This window comes from Salvia hispanica, chromosome 3, assembly GCF_029641045.1.
Source record: "Salvia hispanica isolate PSC_SH4W2 chromosome 3, Shi_PSC_v1, whole genome shotgun sequence".
NCBI lineage: Eukaryota > Viridiplantae > Streptophyta > Magnoliopsida > Lamiales > Lamiaceae > Salvia > Salvia hispanica.
The window spans coordinates 32,908,424-32,928,878 of record NC_142694.1 but is presented as its reverse complement, the minus strand read 5'-3'; the positions used below and the strand labels follow the sequence as shown (position 1 = coordinate 32,928,878).

The following is a 20,455-nucleotide window of genomic DNA, read 5'->3' as shown; positions in this document are numbered from 1 at the left end:
TAAAGCAAGTGGGCCACTAATATTTCAATTAATTTTTGCTTTCTTCTTTTGCATGGTGTGGGTTTGGTTTTGGGTCTATGTTAATGACTTAATTCACACTCAGTATTTCGGTTAGAATTTCATTTTTCAGTTGTCACGGTATTATTTTATTTTATAGTTATGATGTAAAACAATATCGTTTTCAGCTTCAAATTCAAACGTCATTTGCTATATTTAAATTGCGATATTTATCAAATATATAAAAAATTAATAATTTAAAATTACTCTATCCGTCCGCGAATAAGAGTCCCATTTTTTCATTTTAGTCTTTCCGCAAATAAGAGTCATGGTTCACTTTTACCATAAGTGGTAATAGGGTTCCACCTTCCACTAACTCATTCCACTCACATTTCATTTAAAACTAATATATACAAGTGGGACCCCTATTCCACTAACTTTTTTCCATCCACTTTTCTTAACATTTCTTAAAACCCGTGCCGCCCATAAATGGGACTCCTAATGGCGGACGGAGGGAGTACTTAACTAAATTGCGGTTCCGCATGCTATAAATCAACCAATCACAAATTTTCATATATTTAAATAATAAAATAAATTGAATTCAATAAAAAAATCTCTAAAAGTATCGTGACAGTCTCGCTAACTTCTACGATGCAGTCATATGCATCCCCATGGGCCCGCCCCTTGCTACCCGCCCTCTGTCGTGCATCTGCATTAGCGACCGGATACATGTTGCCTAATCTAACCGAGCAAATATTATTGTTATTATTATTTTGAGGGAACATCTTTTTTAGTACACCAACTATCCCAAATGAGCAAATTTAGTCCGTAACATTTCATAATTCTTTTATGGTCCATCAACTATAAGTAAATATCAATTTTACTACTTTTTTGCTATTTCCAATATTTTCATGGCCAAAGTACCCTTAATGCCATGAATGACAATTCAATCTATTTATCCTCTCATATTTATTAAAGTATGAAGTAATTTATTTTTCTTTCTTTATTCATCCACTTTCTTCTTTCTTCTAACTCATTTGGGATTAAGTTTAATAGTTTCTTATACTATTATTATTAATACATACCATACTTTATTTGAATATTATGAGATTACTTTCTAGTGCTAGTTAATACTTATATATGTTTACATTCTCAATTATTTAGATAAAATTAAGATAAATATTTTATTTTAATGAATCTCGTAACTTTATTAAACTGAAAATTTAAGTTAATCATAATATATAATATATACTACTCCTACATTGAAATAAAAGTTTAATTAAGTAAAAAAAATATGATTCACGAATAGTCAAGGGAATAGATATGAGAACTATGAACAAGTTTTCATGATATTGTTGTAAATGGCCTAATGATAATATTAAGACACGACACTGTGATATTAAACAATTGATAGCAATTATTAGTTTTTTATTTAATTAAAAAATCATAGATTTAAACTAATCATATATTCAACTGAGAAATGCCATTGTCTTTTTTAGTAAATTGATTATTGATAATTTCAACTAATTTTTTTTAGATTACAATTACTATATAAGAGTAGATAAAATAATACTTAGCTCTTTGAATTATTTAAGATTTTGTGTATGTTAATAAATTTTAATTTATTTTTAATTGTCAATTTTGTATTGCACTTAAAAATAACATATTCTTCTATGTATAGCTTTAAGATTGAAAAATTAATATTCCATCTAATAAATTGAACTACTTTTATAAACAAATATTGTATAAGTATAATGTTTACATATATTTATACCTAAGTTATTTCACTATTAATATTAAATATAGTACAATGATTTAAAATATTACAAATAAATAAAACTAAACGTAAATAATTAATAGTAATAGAATATTAATATCGTTAAGATATTTTTATTTTGAAATTAAAATTAGAGGGAGCATTTTTTTGGTATATCAATTATCCCAAATTATAATAAAAATGAGATGGTAAATAGATTGAATTGTATCCATGGCCTTAAGGGTACTTTGGTCATGATATTAACTTATAGTTGATGGACCTCAAAAGATATTATGAAATGTTACGGACCAAATTTGCTCATTTAGAATAGTTGATGTACTAAAAAAGACGTTCCTTCTATTATTTTTTTTATTAGATTCATTTATAAATTCTTATGAGGTGGAATAGATTGTTCAGACGACAAGATCTTACATTTTTATTACAAAACCAAAAGTGTAATACTTTACCATTAATTTGACCTTTTCTTCTAATAATGCTGTGTTATATTAAATATATAAATTGGATACAACTTTTCTAACAAAAATGTTTTAATTATACAACGAGTCTCACCTTCCGCCATCGAAAAGACTTAACGTGACACATTCCGAAAATTGTTAGTAGACAATTCATCAATAGTTTCGTAGCTTGATATTACTTGGGGAAAGAAAGTCAAACATTATGATAAATGTGGTATTTTTCTCTCATATATAAATTTGTTGGTTTCGTGTAAAGTCATAGTAATTTTATATAAAATAATTGTAACACTATCGAAATTGGATATGCCAGGTTTAGCCCATTGATAGAAATAGAGGAGCTGTCAGATAAATAAATAAAAACTACTATGATATAAAGTCATATTCATGATTTATGTTAATTTAGCTTCTAAAAATAAATTATCAAATATTAATAAAGGCGAAATGATATGTAATTATATGACATCTTTTGTAATCTGATATTGTATAATTACACTACCATCTTATACTACAAGCTTCATAATCTGATATTTACTTAATATACTCCACAAACAAGCTTCAAAAATACATTATACATAGAAAAAGTATGAAAACCAAAATCTAATTTAATTCCACGTAGAGAATTTGAAAAGTTTATTATGGAGCTTTTTGTGGGATTCTGTCTTATAAATAAAATCATATATGTGTTATGATTAGTAAGTAATAATGGACTATGATTTTATCTCAAAAAGAAATTTCTAAGAAAAATAATATGAAAAGTAGAAGCCCATATGTCTAAGAAAAGAGCTGTATTTTTGTTATACAAATGATGGATGCTTACACGAATTGAACTGTATAAAGTTGATTGGTCACTCCCACGCTTGCAATCTCATAAATAAAAAAATTTGGATTCTTTATTAGAGAATAATATTTAATGTTTTATTATATGATTACATATCGTTTATGTAATGATGATTATTTGCATTATGTATATTTGACTATAGTGAAACATTTCATATGTTAATACTTAATATGAGGCAGGGGAAGTGTTTTACTGGTTAAGTTACGTTTCATTGTCAATTTTAAAAAAGGATGAAATATAAATTTGGATATTTAGTTTAGTTTAATCGAATTATTTGATTACTATAGGTGATTATGATTGTTATTTTACCAAATTAATTTGGTATATTATCTCCCTACATTAGAGGTATCAATGTAATTATGAGAAATTTACCTAGGAGTATTATGTATATTTGATAAGTATGCTAGTATGAATGTATGATCACTGTGTAGATGTTTTTTTCTTCCCTAATAAAAAAAAGACTAAATAAAGAATTAAATATTCTCTTTCTTGATTTCGACAGCACATTATGATACAGCTATAATTATATATTGGAATAATATATTACAATGATTTGTCTCATTATTTCACTATATAACTATTTGTCAAATGAATAATGATGTTTGTTCAAATCACCATCACTATCCAACTAACGTGACAAAATCTGAAATCAAACATTACTACATAATAAACATTCCATCTAAATAAGGTTTCATTTTGTGAAATTCCACATTCCCAAAAATGAAATCCAAACAATGATAATATACACTCTCTCAACCCTTGTTACACTTTGCCTAATAGAAATTAGGTTCAGATCATCGACTGCAACAAACGTTTGATATTGTCCATTTTGGGTCAGGTTCGCACGAATTTGTTTTTGTGTCACTCCCAAAAGTCCTCAATCAGATTTGGGATTGGACAAGAATTATATACACCTTCCAACTTTCCTCGGACTCCCGATATGGGATGAGTTTGTAAACAAACCTCCTCTCAAACCAGATCACATCGGGAACAGACGACATAGTCGATACATCGAGACATGGGTTTGTACTCAACAATTGCTCACTATAATGCACCTCAAGTAGAGACTACGAATTTCCCCGGTCACTAAGAAAACACGAGAAGTACAGCGACCGCGAATTTCCCTAGTCACCGGGAAAACAAGAAAAGTTTCCCTCCTCTGTGGGAGTGTGTGTGTTTCTGAAACAACAAATAAACAAACAGCCATGAAAAAACTTCAACATTCCTTCAAATCCACACTTTTCAAACCAAGAAAGAAAATGTACCAAAAACTCAAAACCATAGATAAGATCACCCAACATCTGATACAAAATCAGATTATAATATATAGCAAATCTGAAAATATATATACATGTCAAAGTTGCATCAGATTCAGATACTGTAATTACAGAGTATGTATTCAATTCTGATAATTTTACGACCTGGTTGCAACTATGCTCGTTAAGCCAAGCTGCAGCCCGATCCCCAGCCTAGTACTGCAATCGAAGAGCGAAAAAACTGCAAAATGTTCTCACATACAGTACCTAAACGCGCTCGTTCTTCCTAGCGCCATCCATTTGAGAACTCCCCTCTCGAAACATATACTTGAGACCTAATCAAACTTTCCTTCAGCATAAAACCAGGCATTACCATGAACTCAACTTTGTACCTTTCGTTGTCCATAACCTCGTACTCCTTGAGCTCGTCCACAACCTCCATGTAAACATCCACGAACTCAGCTCCTTGCTTAACACCGAAGATTTCAGCTTCAGGCTCGATATAACCAATCAGTGCCTGCAAATACCACACGCATCTCGCCATTCTGACAAATGCACGATAAAACGGAGTACACGGGTGAATCCCATTAGCCACGAGATTCCTATGGTCCAAATCACCGAAAAATGATTCCTCCATCCTGGGGTGAACTACTAGCAGGTATTTATCCCTGCAAAACTCGGCAAAACTAGATCGCGGGTCTTCAGTTAACGCAACGATAGGGTCATCCAACTTCATAATGTTCCCTAAAAAGCAAGGCTGTTGCAGAAACCCACGAAACATCCTTCTGGCTATATAAGCTTCGAACGCATATTTCTTGTGTGACCTCTTTGCGTATACAACCGATGATTGTATTGCGTAGGCAGCTTGGTCTAGATCCCAATCCGAATGTTTCATCAAGGCAATCAACGGCTTTGCAAAATCATGAATTGCTCTTCCAACTGCCCTGACAAAACTCTCCAACGAATGATGATTCAAACCCGCAAACATTTCCCTCTCGCGCTCCTCAATCTCTTCAGCCAGCTTCGTGTTCTTCGTTTCCAACTCCTGAAGCTTTTTACGTAAACTAGCAACTTTCCTGCCCTTATTCTTGGCTTGGGACTTCAACTTCTCCAGCTGCTGCTCCATAACATTAACTTCAGCAAGAAAACGAGCCGAACCAGCAGAAAAGGCATTAGCTTCCTTCACTTTCTTCTCCTCATAAGCCTTCTTGATCTTGCCAAGCGTATCGAGCTGAAACATAACCTCTTCATCAGCAAATCTAACTTTCACCGGATCATATGGAATGTGCGCTTCTTGGAGCTTCACATATGCTATTTTTAACGCCAGAAGCGTGTCGAACAGCTGCACAAGCTCCACACGTAACACAGCACGCTCCGGAGATATTTTTTTGGCACAAAATTCGCCACATTCCCCATCCGTTAAACGAGCATTGTCGCCAGCAATCACCGGATAAACATGGCCGTGGTCTACACTCTCCGACGTATGAAATACACCAATGGATCTAAATTTACAAACTTTGGCGAATTTTGACACGATTTCAGATATATTTGCAGAGGGTTTAAGGGGTTTATTAGAACTAGCTGCAAACTCCATCCCCTGATAATCTGAATCCAATCCCATTTTGCCAAAAAAATCCAACCTAATCCAAGATCTGCTGTTAAATGAAAAACATCAATTAAATCTCACTAAGAACCACACTTTTTAAAGAAAACAAAAACAAACACTTGCTACAGGAAAAAGCCTCAATGCGGGGAACCAAAACCGAAATTCCCGCTGCAAAGAGCTCGAGAAAAAAAATTGGGGGTTTCAAACACCTCCGGAATTAAAGGGATAAAAAAAAAAGCTGGAGATGCTGTCCAATTAAAATATCAAAAGCAGATAAACGAGCTCAAAAAATAAAGATTAAATCAAATCACACTAATGAAATTGCCAAATCAGGCAAAAGTGGGTTAAAAAGCTCAAAAAATGTGGAGCGAGGCGTACCGCAGAAGGCTCAAAACGGAGCAGGCAGCAGCAGTGATGGTGACGCTGCTGCTTCCGGCATTGATGAATCAGATAAAGGCGAGCGAATTGGGGACATCAATCATTAGGGTTTATAAAGCCCGATTTGGGGGAAACTGGAAAGGGTAATAACACAACGGTTTCGAAGAGAGATGTGAGTGTGAAGCTGCTCATACTGAGCAGAAGTTTGTTTAATTTGGAATCTTAGTGTGAGGCTCATGGATTCTGACAACACGCACTGCACGGCTCAGTGCGTGAAACGACGCCGTTTCGAGCTGGATTGTGCGTGTGTGTGTTTTTCGAGGACGAAAAGAACACGACGGAATCTGCACTGTGGGATCTGCCGGTTGCACGGAAACAGAGAAGAGGGAAAATTTTACGAATTTGAATTGGGGGCATTTTTGTAATTTCATAAAATATACTCCATCCTTCTCAATAAATATGCAACATTTGGTTTCCGGCACAAGATTTTATGTAGTGGTGTTTTGTGAGTTAATGAAAAGAGAGTAAAGTAAGAGAGAAGAAAAAGTAGAGAGAGTGTTGTTTCCATTTTATGAAACGTTTCATTTTTATTGGGACAACCTAAAAAGGAAAACGTTTCATTTCTAATGGGACAGAGGGAGTAAATCGTTTCTTTATGTTATTTTGTTCTAGTATTTTTTTTAGAGTAAAGACCAAAATTGGTCTTGAACATATAGTCATTTTACGTTTTTGGTCATAAACATTATCTTTTGGATTTTGTGCTATGGAAATTTGATCATTTTGGTCCTCCGTCAACATTTATGTTAAAAACTAATAGTCAACGGGTTTAATTCCGATTTTGACCAAATTAAATTTTTAATTCTGGTTTTTTAATCCCTAATTAATTCCCTAATTATTTTTACACTTTAATTTCATCTTCTTCCTTCCTCTTCCTCTCAAATTGAAGTGTAAAAATAATTAGGGAATTAGTTAAAAATTAAAAAATCAGAATTAAAAGTTTAATTTGGTCAAAATCGGGATTAAATCCGTTGACCGTTAATTTTTAACGGAAATATTGACGGAGGACCAGAATGATCAAATTTTCATATGTTCAGCCTTTCCTCTTATGATCAAGATCTAAATGGAATTAGACCTTTCCAAATCGAAACACCATTAATCCACTAACTATGGAACTAAATAACCAACTCTAAATCAATACACGTCTTTAACATTCATATTTATATTTAAATAATAATATCTATTTTAAAAGGGTATTTCCCTAAATACCCTCAATATTCCTCTTATTTCCCTAAATACCTCCCAGACTTCCCTTTTATATACTGTATATATTTGATAATAGTAATATGCTATTATACAACAGTTTTATTTTTTTTATTTTTTTTTTATTTAAGAGGATCAACAATACTACAATAGTTCTCCATCTACCCTCGTGATCACTAGAACTCCTGATCTATCGTGAGAGGAGAAACGTCTTACCAACTAAGCTGCGATTGTCCAAACATGCTTAGTTGTATCGATGAAATAAAAAACGATTTAATATTGAATTTATAAGTTAGGAATGAATATTTCATTTACAACTAATCTATGAATATATAAAAGGGGAGTTTTGGGGAAAATAACAAGATTGCCATTATAACTTTTTTAATAAAATTATAAATTTGAAAATGGTTTTATTTATTAATGTAGTAATTAGAGAGATGAAAAGGTTTCATTTACACAAATAAATTTAATACAAACCGTTCACTATAATAAATATTCTGTATTAAACAGTCACAAATATGATAGTTAACAAAAACAATCTATTTAACAATACTACTTTAAATTTAATTACAAAACTATAGCTTTGATTAATTTAATATTATGTGCGTGCACAATTTTCCTTTATACATTTTCTTGAATATTGTTGGGTTTAATGTGTGATTGGAAATATTTTAGTACTTACAATCCATCACTAATATTATGTCACAATCATACAGATCATTTCCCACATCAATTACCTCTAACAAAGTATGCAAAGAAATTAAGAAAATAATTAAATGTGGGAGTAATGTCGTGTGTAGTGGAAGGTGATCATGGCCATGGGAAGAATTTTGGCTTTTCATTTCATATAAGTAACATTCGTTATCTTAATTTTATGGTTTATAGTGTGTTGATTCCATGACTTTCCATATCCTTATTTATGGCTATAAAAGTCATAGAGTTGTGGATGGATTATATATATAAAAAAATCACTTTCTCTTATCTCTAAAGTTCTTTTTGTTTTTGTGTATCATTTTAGGAGTATTGTATTGCGGAATTCTCAGAGCTTAATCAATTTCATTTGTACCTAGCGGATTTAAGGTGCTTCTATATGCTAGGAGAGTCGTTTATCTTTGGAACAATACGTCAATTCAAGAGCCTAGCCGCAACATAATTTGTCTTGCTGAAAGTGGGATGTTCTCAACTCGACTAATCATAATTCTATTTGTTTTATTATTTTCATTGTAATTTCTATTCCACTTATTATTATTTTTTTCTTCAATTGTAATAGTTAGAATATAACATGTAAAATTTTATCTCAATATATAATATTTGATTATTTATGATGAATCAATAAATTTATGTACAAATATATCTATATGTATACGTGTGTGTGATAATAAAGTAAAAAGTTTATATACTTGAATCTGATATTTTTATGACAAAAGAATTGTGCATGTATAATACTCCTAATAAATAAAATAATATGTACAATAGTATATGTACATATAGATAGTATTTAATTTAAAATTTAAACTAATACTATAAAATAAATTAATTCCCAAGCAGTACATGGGCGTTTGCTCAATTTTACTAATATTGTAGTCTTTATTTTCCTTTGAGAAGTCGGTCATATTTTGTTTTTAGATTCATCTCATTATTCGTTTCTAAAAAATATTTGGATTGTGCATCGATAATTTGTAAAGTAGAGCCCCAGCTTTTACTTTGTGAATTTGTTTAGGGTTAACGGCAGTTTTCATGGAAACTAATTAGACTTCCAATAAATGTAATGAATATTGTTAAATATAATTATTATTTAATTAAAACTGATTTTGGGTTGTTACTAAAACTTCCATTAAATGTAGTGGATATTGCAAAATAATTCAAGCAAACTTGAAGACAAATAGGGCGTACAATTTCCTTCCTTAATGTTTGTCAACACGTTTACACGTACATTTCATGCATAATTGTATATTAATTAACACAAAAAAATAACTTCCATAGTTATTGTGTATGAAATGACACATCTCATCCAAACGTTTACATGTCATGCATAAAATTATACTACCTCATTTTATTAGCCAAACATGACACTACATATTCCCTAATTATAAGGCAAGTAACCGTTATTCACACTTATGTTTATCCGAAGCGGGGAATAGGAAAGGTTATATCCCTAATTATAAGGCAGTTAATGATTTCAACATATGATCAAATTGATTTTAAAAAGTAGAAACGTTTAATACGAAAAAAATGCCCACGGCTTGGCCACAATCAAAATTAAACCCTTTCTGGCAATGTCTTTGACTCCTCATTTCAACAAAACACTACTTCGGCTCCAATAAATAATACTATTGGATGAATAGATGCTTGGATGAATGCAAGCAAAAAAATTTTTTGTTTACCATTCACATAGCCCTATTGTAAAGTACTTTATTGATATGAGCATATAAACATATTTACAGTCAAGATTCAGGAAAAAAACGTCTACTATCAGTAAGATTTATCAATTACCCAGTGTAAGATATCGGATACAGATTTAAAAGCCCCAAATAGGATAAGTGATCAACAAAATAAAATTGAACTGGGACGGAAGGAGAATTTTATTGATATTTGGCTCATTTGTTGGACATGATGAATATATTTTAAAGTTAAGGATTTAGGATTGTAAAGTACTTTCTTGATATGAGCATATAAACATATTTACAGTCAAGATCTACTATCAGTAACATTTATCAATTAGCCCGACCCGGTGTAAGATATCGAATACAGATTTAAAAGCCCCAAATAGGATAAGTGATCAACAAAGTAAAATTGAACTGAAACGGAGGGAGAATTTTGTTCATATTTGGCTCATTTGTTGGACATGATGAATATATTTTAAAGTTAAGGGTTTAGGATTTAGGTTTCAAGGTTTGGGTTTTTAGTGTATAGGGTCACTATATTGCGCAATGAAATGAAGCTCGACTAGGAAGTGTCTCACCGGTGCAATCTTAAATTATAGCTTTTGATAAACAATATCTTAAATTTCATTAGGAGAAGTGGTTATTATACATTCTTTAGTTTTTTTTGTTTTGTGTGATGTAAATTTACTTTATTTTTAGTCTCACAGTTATTATATGGAACGATTAGGTGGGCCAAAAAATAACATATGTTCCCTGACTGTGGTGGTTTTGCAGCATTCTTGGTTGTCCTAAAAAAGGTTTTACAATTGATAAGGATTTTAGTTTTCAAGGATGAGGTTGAAAGTTCTATAATTTAATGTTTGAATATTATGTTCCAACATTGATTTGTAAATATTTTTACCTTCATATAACTTAAATTTTATTACTCATTTTGTTCATTGTTATGCTATGATCTTTTGTTTATAATTTTCGTATAATAATATTGTTTACAATTTTGTTTCAATCATATAGAAACTAACAAATTAATGTTTTGAAAATATCTTAGTCCGTGCCTGGCACGGGTGTAATACTAGTTGTAATTTATATTAAGGTTTCGCTAGAATAATAGAATACCAAACTAGGGTACGAACAATTTAGTAATTTTTGTTTATGTAACAATAAAGAAATGCGATTTATTGGAGTATATATTAGGGCAAATTGAAAACCACCAAACAAAGTCATTAATTTCTAGCTACTAGCATTAATGATTTCATTCACAATTATAAAATTAATCATCAATATTAGTAAAACTTACATATCACTTATTAGGTTTTAGTTTGGCAATTTATTAATTACAAAATTTGGAGCCATGCAAGTTTTATGTGGATCGAATTAATGGAATAAAGGCTTTGAATAATTTATAATCTTTGTAATGAAAAATTTAAATATAGGTTGTAAATGAAAACAACTTATATTGGGCGTATTCAAAGCAAAAAGCTCAAATATTAGCATTTTGGCACACACACCAATCTCTCTTTTCGTATTACCAATAAAGATTTATATTATAAAATAAAGTACTAAAGCTGATAATTGGAGATCAGAGTATATTAAGAAATTAATCCAATAAAGATTTAATTACCTCTAAAATTACAAGTTTTGATTACATTATGATTTATCTTGCATTTTAAATTTTTTGAAATATGTCCCACCATCCACTTCATAAAATAAGCCCTCCACTATTAATTATATTTTCAGTTTATATATCTCCTCAATGATATTATATGCTTTGTGGGTGACAACACCTGCATTGACAAATTATTGTGTACAAAAATTATTTCTTGTAATTACAAGTTTTAAATAATCGTTCTCGATCATGCATGGAGGTATTATTTTTGTGAATATTAGTGTTAGCTTCGATTTGAATTAATTCTTAGCAATTAGGAAACTAGTGAAAGTTTAAAAGAAAGAGATGATATTTTTCATTGCTTGCTTTTGACCATGATCAGTGGCGGAACCAGAAATTTAAATAAGCCGGGGCTGAATTTTTTTAAAATAATAATAATAATATTTAATTTTATCGTATGTAACATTTTTACAATTTTCAAATCCCAATTTTTGAATTCACACAATCAAAAATATTACAAAACACAGCCCAAATCCCTAACTATCTCATTTCAAAATCAATATATTAAATTATACTAGTACTTTCTCCATTTCTTGTTAATTACTGACATTTCTTTTCAGTATAGAGTTTAAGAATAGTGTGTCAAAATAGATGGTGATTAAAGTAAGAGAGAATAAAATAAGATAAATGAAAAGAGAATTAAGTAAATGAAAGAGTTAATTTTTTATCATAAATAGAAATAACTCAATTCACTTAGAACTTTCCAGAAAAAAATCAACTAACATGAAAATGAGGGAGTAGCAGTTAACAAATTTGAATTCAGTATCATAATTTTTAAATGTGCAATTTTAAATTTAATACGTAAATATAATATTGAGCCTCGTCTGAATAATTTTAAAAAACTAGATTTAATTGGAAATTAGAAAATATTTAATTAAATTTTACCGTCTCTAATCTATTGGTCATCTGATTAATTTTTAAAAAAATGCATATATAGCACATATTTAATTAGATTTTAACACATTTTCAAATGAAATAAGGAGTACAACTAGGGGAGCGATAGCTGGATATTTTTATAGGTGCCTGCTGCCTATTTCTTTATTGCCTTTATCATATTTCCAGTAGCTTAACTTTTTACATTCTACCCATATCCCCTATCTTCTTCTTCGATGCATTTCTTTCCCAGAGACCAGACTGAAACTTCCTGGGGCGGAGTGGGGCGGCCATGGCGGGGTTATAGGGTCCGGCGCCGGCCAAGTTCCGCCACTGACCATGATATATACTACTATTACTCTTTATAAAAAAATAGTCAGAAGCAAATTACAACATTTTACTATGTGTGCTCTTAAAACATACTTCTATACCAAAAGATATATACTTGTAATTCTATGAACATAGAGTTTTTTGTATACATATCGCTGTTCAATTAAAAATTTGCACCAAAATATCGACTAAATATAATATATCAATAATATTACTATTATTTACTTGCATATGCACCAATAACATATTAAAAAAAAAAATTAAAGATACGCCAAAAATTCATAGTACAATATTACAATGAAAATCAAAATATGCTGTCATTTCATTTATTTGTTGTTGGTACAAATGATTGAATGGATGTATTGTCTGTCACATTATTAACTACAATTATTAATAATGGAATAACACTTTTGGTGGTTTTTAAATTACATGTTCTATTTAAGAAATTTAATTAAAGTATTTTATATCACTAACTGATACTCCCTCCGTCCCAGAAAGATGGTCTCATTTCCTTTTTTCACACTCATTTTGTATAAATAATAATAAATAGTTAAAGTAAAGGGAGAGTAAAGTAAAAGAGAGAATAATGTAGAGAATAGTCTTACCTACATTATTCTTCCTATTATTTTACTCTCTTTCAACTTTACCTATTTATTACTACTATTATTTTTGTAAAACGAGTGCAAAATATGAACTGGGACAGTCTTTCTGGGTAATGAAGTAGTATGAAATAATAATTATTGCTCATAAAATTAATAATATGCTGTACATATATATGTGTTCAGCTAAGGAAAATACGAGTTAAGAGTTGATAACTAACAAATACTGTAACACATATAAAATTAATACTAGCACTTAGTAATTAAATTAAGATCTGACTTTTTAAATAAAATAAAAATACGTGAGCAAAACCAGAATATAAAACATATAAAAAATGAAAAATATGTATGACTTTGGAAATGAATATTCTGATTGTGCTACATGCTGCCGCTTAACGAAATTAATACTCTTGACTTTTCAAACGAAGGAAAATAAAATACTTAAAACAAATTAAAATTTGTGAATATTTGACCAAAACGCCGACCATTTACACCGATACTCCGCCGACAGCCGCCCTCAAAATAAAACGAATTCCTTCAAAATTCAAAAGGGCATAAAAAAGAAATAAACTAAATTTCAAATTCAGACACGTTAGCTAAGAATATAGTACGTGTGGGGTTTGCTACGTGCGACATTCCTAATTTAGAATCCATTTGTCCGTTCGAGTTAAACCGGCTTATATTTACCGTAATTATCATGAACTTTAATGTGATTGTCGATTTGTCGCAATCCTCAAAATTGAAAATCCACACTAATGTAACATTTTAAATGGATATAATACCAACGTTTGTGATATTATCGTCATATTAATTAATATATGATGCATCTATTTTGTATCTTGATAAGTACTAAGTTTTCTATGTTTCAAAGATCAATGCAAAGTTAATGATATAGGAGTAATACACATTTTTGTCATTTCAGAGCTTCCAAAATCAGCGGACACTAAGTTTTTAAATCATTTTATGATCACAAATTTCATATTTTATTCAATTTTTTTCTATTTTATTATAATTTCTCATACATAATCCATTGCTCCGTAACACTCTACATAATCATGTATCCACACTAATGTACACTATTATAGTGTTTCCCAATCACATGTGGCTCTATTTTATTCCTACTAGTGGAGGAGTATTATTTATCTTTGTATAACAACAACATTCATCCATTTTCAAGAACAATATTACAATTTCATCAATAATTTTGTCAAAATTAAAATAAACACAGTGAAAATACATTGGTTCAAATTTTCATCTGTTTCCCAGCTTTTCAAGATTTGAAAATTGAAATACCAACACTTAAACCTCACCCCCTACCCCACACAAGTAAAGAAATAATACGAGTATTAAATATTAATCAAATAAATAAATCCAAATTATTATGGACCATTAATTCAAAATAAAAAATCTAGAAATAGGCTTCAAATTCTTTTGATTAGTCTCAAATCACTCTCTCAAATTTTCAAATTCCCCACAGCTTGAATTCCCCCAAATTCACAACAAACAAAACCTGCATTTTCAAATTCCCCCAATTCTTCAACAATCAATCTCTCAAAATCGTCTCGATTCCACCGCCGATGCCGGAGATCAACGGGGCGTCAAGCTCCGCTCGCGCCGCCTCGACAATGGCTCTGTCGCCGGAGAATGCTCTGTTCAACAAATACGAGGTCGGCAAGCTGCTCGGCTGCGGCGCCTTCGCCAAGGTCTACCACGCGCGCGACGTCGCCACCGGCCGCAGCGTCGCGATCAAGGTGATCAACAAGAGCCGCCTGAACAACAGCGCGACGCTGATCAACAACATCAAGCGCGAGATCTCGATCATGAGCCGCCTCCGCCATCCGAACATCGTGAAGCTGCTCGAGGTGCTCGCGACGAAGCGGAAGATCTTCTTCGTTTTGGAGTTCGTCAAAGGCGGTGAGCTCTTCGCGAAGGTCGCCAAGGGCAGATTCGCCGAGGATCTGGCGAGGAAGTATTTCCAGCAGCTCATCTCCGCCGTCAGCTACTGCCATTCCAGAGGCGTCTACCACCGCGATCTGAAGCCGGAGAATCTGTTACTCGATGAGAATTGCGATTTGAAGGTCTCCGATTTCGGTTTGAGCGCGCTTTCCGATCACGTGCGATCCGACGGATTACTGCACACGCTCTGCGGCACGCCTGCCTACGTGGCGCCGGAGATCCTCGCGAAGAGAGGCTACGACGGCGCGAAGGTGGATGTGTGGTCGTGCGGCGTCGTTTTGTTCGTCCTCACCGCCGGTTACTTGCCGTTCAACGATCCGAATTTGATAAATATGTATAAGAAGATCTACAAAGGCGAATTCCGGTGCCCTAAGTGGATTTCGCCGGATCTGAAACGATTCTTCTCTCGATTGCTCGACACGAATCCTCAAATCAGAATCTCAATCGATGAAATCAAGCTCGATCCGTGGTTTAAAAGCGGTTACTCGGAGGTGAAATCGGAGAGCATCACCAATTTGACAAATCCGGAAGAGAGGAAAACTCAGGATCTGAACGCGTTTGACATCATCTCCTTCTCCCGGGGACTCGACCTCTCCGGATTGTTCGGCGCGAAATTCGCAGCGGCGGAGGACGTCGACCGTCTCACGGCGGAGGAGCGGCCGGAGACGGTGCTGGAGAAGGTGGAGGAGGTGGTGAAGGCGGAGAGCGGCGGCCTGCAGCTGAGGAAGACCAAGGAGTGCGGGGTGGAGCTCGAGGGGCAAAATGGTGATTTCGTAGTCTCGCTAGAGGTTTTCCGGTTAACAGACCGGTTGGTTGTGGTGGAGGTGAAACGGAAGGCCGGAGACGCCACCGCTTTCGCCGGATTGTGGAATGAGAAGATTAGACCGGTGATTTTGCGGCGGCCGGAGGTGGAAGTTTCCGGCAGCAATTAGTTTCCCATTCGTCCTACTTTGTGTTTGTTGTTTGAATATAAGTGCTTATTTTAATCGTTTTATATTCTTTTTTGGGTATTCAACAACCGTGTTTGTAAATTAATATTTCAGTGATTATTGAAAGTGTGTATAGTTGATTTGAGAAAATGTAAAGAAGTTAGGTAAATTTGGGTTTTGATAGATTTTGAATATAGTTGTGTTGTGTGTTTGTTTTGGTTTGTAAATTCTTTATTACCATTATTCCACATTCTAACTTTTATAAATATTAGTAATATAATTATAAAACATAAGCATTTAAAATCATCAAACCATGGGGTCAAATAAACAAATATAATAAAATTAGGTTATTATAGTATATTATTTCAGGCCATATAGCTAAGCTATTTTTTAAGATGGCCAACTAAACCTTAGTTTCGTTGTTGGCTAATATACAAAATTGCGATATATTTCATCCGTCCTACTTATATCCGTCCTACTTAAGATGACCTTGCACTGTCAACAAGACATGACCTTGCACTGTCAACAAGACGAGGCCTTATAACCTCGTTCAACACCTTCTCGTACTCCGCCGCGTCTCCACATCTTCTCCTCACCTCCACCAAGTGGAGAGCCGGAGTGACCACGAAGATCTCCGCTTCAATCGACAAAACCCCGTCTCGGCTCTCCTTCGACCTCTCGAGTTCGATCAAGCCCCCGTCCTTCTTACTCACCCTCATCTCCGCAGCCCTGGCCGCCCTCTCGAGCCTCGTCACGATGGCGGGCACGGGCTTGCGCGACATGATCCGACATTCCTTGTCCAAACAAGACCCCGTCTCAAACAATTTCGACAGATCGAGCCCATCCGACAACGATATGATGTCGAACGCGTTCATCTTCAAAAGCCGCCTCGCCTCCCCCCCATCCGACTTGACCTTCACCGGTCCCCCCTCGTTCCCCGCCTTGAACCATGAGCTTGCCTTGATCCTTGCAATGGAAATTCTAGTACTAGGATTCGGATCCAACATTCTTGAAATGAGCTTCTTGAGTTTAGGAGAAAACCAGCTAGGAAACCTATACTCTCCCCTGCTGATCTTCCTATACATCTCCATCACATTCGAGTCGTGGAACGGGAGGTACCCGGCCAAGAGCACGAAGAGCACGACCCCGCACGACCACACATCCACGCCGGCCCCATCGTACCCGCTCCTCCCGATGATCTCTGGCGCAACGTAGGCAGGGGTGCCGCACGTCGTGTGGAGCAATCCATCCGCTCCCCTGCATTCAGCAACGCCACTCAATCCGAAATCCGACACCTTAATCCCCCCATCCTCGTCCAACAGAATGTTCTCGGGCTTGAGGTCGCGGTGGCACACGCCTCTCCCGTGGCAGAACTCGACAGCGTCGATCAGCTGCACGAAGTACTTCCTCCCAACATCCTCCGGGAGCCTCCCGTTCGCCTCCACCTTGCGGAAGAGCTCGCCTCCCCTCGCGTATTCCATCACAAAGTAGATTTTGGACTTGGTGGCCATGACCTCGTAGAGATGGACGACGTTCGGGTGCCTAACGCGCCTCATTACAGAGATCTCCCGCTCGATATGATCCATGATCCCGGCCTTCCAGACCTTGGCCTTGTCTACTACTTTGATGGCCACGCTCTGCCCCGTCTCCACGCACCTAGCGTGGTAGACTTTCGCGAACGAGCCTTGGCCTAATAACCGCCCCAACTCGTATTTTTGCATCACTATAGTCCCCTTATGATCCATACTCAAGCAAAAGCAACCAAAACCTATAAGGAAATTCACAAGAGTAAAAATGAGGCCTAATTAAGTTGAATGTGATAGAATGTTATGTAAGATTCTTTCAAGTTCCTTTTCTTTTACATACAAATGTATTGGAAAAAGCCAAGACTATGAGCAAAACAAGCAATTTTCATATGCATTATCTATCATATGAAGAAATAAACTAGTTTTCACCAACATAATAGTGATCAAATATTCAAAGTGTAGTGCTAAAATTGAGCAATCTTAGCTCTACTTTATTCTTTAACATGTTAACATGAACTCAAATTATGGAAAAAATTATCTATAATTAAGAAGCCAATAGCCACTACTAAGATTATTCATATCATAACTATGCAAAAAAGGCCCAAATTTGGGAAATTGGTGACATAATCAAGAATCAAGAAAATGGATCAAAAGATGGAATTTTGATGGTGGCCCACATCACAAAAACGCCAGAAACACAATCCCAGATAACACTGAAAGCAAAGTAAATTGTGCATACCACTGAATTTGATGTGTGATTAAGCAGTTCTTGCACAGACGAGTGAAGATACATGAGCAAAGAATGTGATGATATAAATAGTAGCTTAGGAATTTTCCTACAGCCAGCTGAAGATGTGTGAGCTCGTTCTTGTCAACATAAACGTGTGATTATTATAAAATACAAAAAAAATAAAAAAGTATGCAATAAATATACTTCAAAATACAGTTGTTGGCTGAAAGAATCGTCGTGGAAATAGAAAGTGAGAGAAGGAATGCGACAGATAATATATTGCAAATACAAGTGGAAAGCAACACGACGGAGACACGATTTATCTAGTCAAATAGATAAAGAGAAATTAAAAATGATGACACGATTTATCATGCCATGTATATCCATAAGAATTAAAGAAACCAGGTGTGATAATAGGTCAAATTATTTTAGCAATTTAATTCGATATAATAGGTCAAAAATGTTAGCAATTTAATTCGAGGTGATGGGTCTAAAATGTAAGCAATTTAATTCGAAATTACAAGATTAGTGCTTTCCATATTAGTTTGAGAGACAATTTTATTATTATAATAAGGTTTCGTGTTGAATTTTCTGAACTCAGAAAATCTTGCTTGAAGCGATGGGTTTCCGTCGTGAAACAACTTTCTGAGCACGAAAAATTCAACACGGGACATTTTTGTTACTCCTACATAAATGCTCGAAAGTTAGGTACCAAGATCGGTCTAATGCTAGGACATTTTTTGAGAAAATTGTCTTATGAAATATGTTTTATGTGCACAATTTGTTGGATTGAAGAATAATTATATTGGACGAAAATATTGATATTTATAAATTATAGAAAAATATCTAAATGGGCCGAACTTAACCATATAGGATCATGAGCAGCCGGGTCAGGCCCAGCCCAGCTTGTAGAAATGAACTGAGCATTTGGGTCTGACCCTGATATAGAATTACTATCTTACCCTTAGATTAGTGCATGAATAAATTCCGAACCCCATGTATTTTCTAATGTATCACTAAATTTATTTCAATGCCACGATCATATTTTCAATGTTTGATTACTTATTTATTTTTGTCTGAGAAAGGTTTGTAATAATAAATTGTCTTATGGCATATGATTAAATATTCTTAATTTTGTAGTAGTAGTATATAAAATAAATCGGCGTATGTGTGTATTGAAAGGTTTAATTAGTTACAAAATCGAAATATTTAATCACTTTCATATTTTAAACGACGTAAAGAGTAAAAAGATTGGTTGTTACAAAAATGACGATTTTTTTGGCGTTTGCGTTATTTTAATCATTATAGCATACAGAAGACAAAAAATGTAGATTCGACTAATCAACAAAGTCTATGTATATATGCTCAATATTAATTGTTAATTAATTTCACTAGCTAGTTCTTGTTCATACCAAGATCTTCACCATTTTTATATTCCACACCCAAATATATTGACAGTGATCGAATTTCCCTCATTGTCAAATACCCAAAATACAACATAAAATAATCATTAATCAATAATTTCCCCACCTATATTATTGAAGTCATGATGCTACAATAATGAGTTCATATAGACATAGGAAGATGTCATTGTCCACATTCTAAAACTTCCAAATTTGTATATTGCATATAGGCTAAATTGTTAGACATGAAATTTGGTGAAATTCTGATTTATCCCGTAACTTTAAAAATTAATTAGAAAAATTATGAAGTTTGAATTTATTCGCAATTATCTCACATCAATATTATTTTTGATGAAATTATATACTATGATACAACAAGCATGAACTCGATTGTGGACAGTGGACGTCACCGTTGATGAGATAAATGACGTTATTTGGTTGCAAACAAATCCAAATTTCTACTTATTTTTAACTGTTTTAATTTTTAAAATTACC

General features: G+C 33.6%; 2 protein-coding genes and 1 pseudogene across 3 annotated transcripts; 1 reads left to right on the top strand and 2 right to left on the bottom strand.

Moving 5' to 3' along the window:
• Nucleotides 1-4,369: 4,369 nt before the first annotated feature.
• On the bottom strand, nt 4,370-6,667 carry LOC125216070 (protein GRAVITROPIC IN THE LIGHT 1-like). 2 transcript variants are annotated; one of them, XM_048117688.2, is made up of 2 exons: nt 6,308-6,667; nt 4,370-5,978 (listed from the first exon to the last, which is right to left on the bottom strand). In XM_048117688.2, exon 2 carries the CDS (start codon nt 5,942-5,944, stop codon nt 4,610-4,612), a length of 1,335 nt encoding a protein of 444 aa, XP_047973645.1. In that variant the 5' UTR covers nt 5,945-5,978; nt 6,308-6,667; the 3' UTR covers nt 4,370-4,609. The 2 variants fall into 2 exon arrangements, with proteins under 2 accessions (XP_047973645.1, XP_047973644.1); XM_048117687.2 differs by having other exon boundaries at nt 4,370-5,975; nt 6,308-6,666.
• Nucleotides 6,668-14,857: 8,190 nt separating this feature from the next.
• On the top strand, nt 14,858-16,512 carry LOC125213433 (CBL-interacting serine/threonine-protein kinase 11 pseudogene; annotated as a pseudogene).
• Nucleotides 16,513-16,625: 113 nt separating this feature from the next.
• LOC125213434 (CBL-interacting protein kinase 5-like) lies at nt 16,626-18,709 on the bottom strand. The gene is made up of 2 exons (XM_048113985.2): nt 18,567-18,709; nt 16,626-18,069 (listed from the first exon to the last, which is right to left on the bottom strand). The coding sequence occupies exon 2, from the start codon at nt 18,044-18,046 to the stop codon at nt 16,781-16,783; it is 1,266 nt and encodes a 421-aa protein (XP_047969942.2). The 5' UTR covers nt 18,047-18,069; nt 18,567-18,709; the 3' UTR covers nt 16,626-16,780.
• Between the last annotated feature and the right edge of the window lie 1,746 nt (nt 18,710-20,455).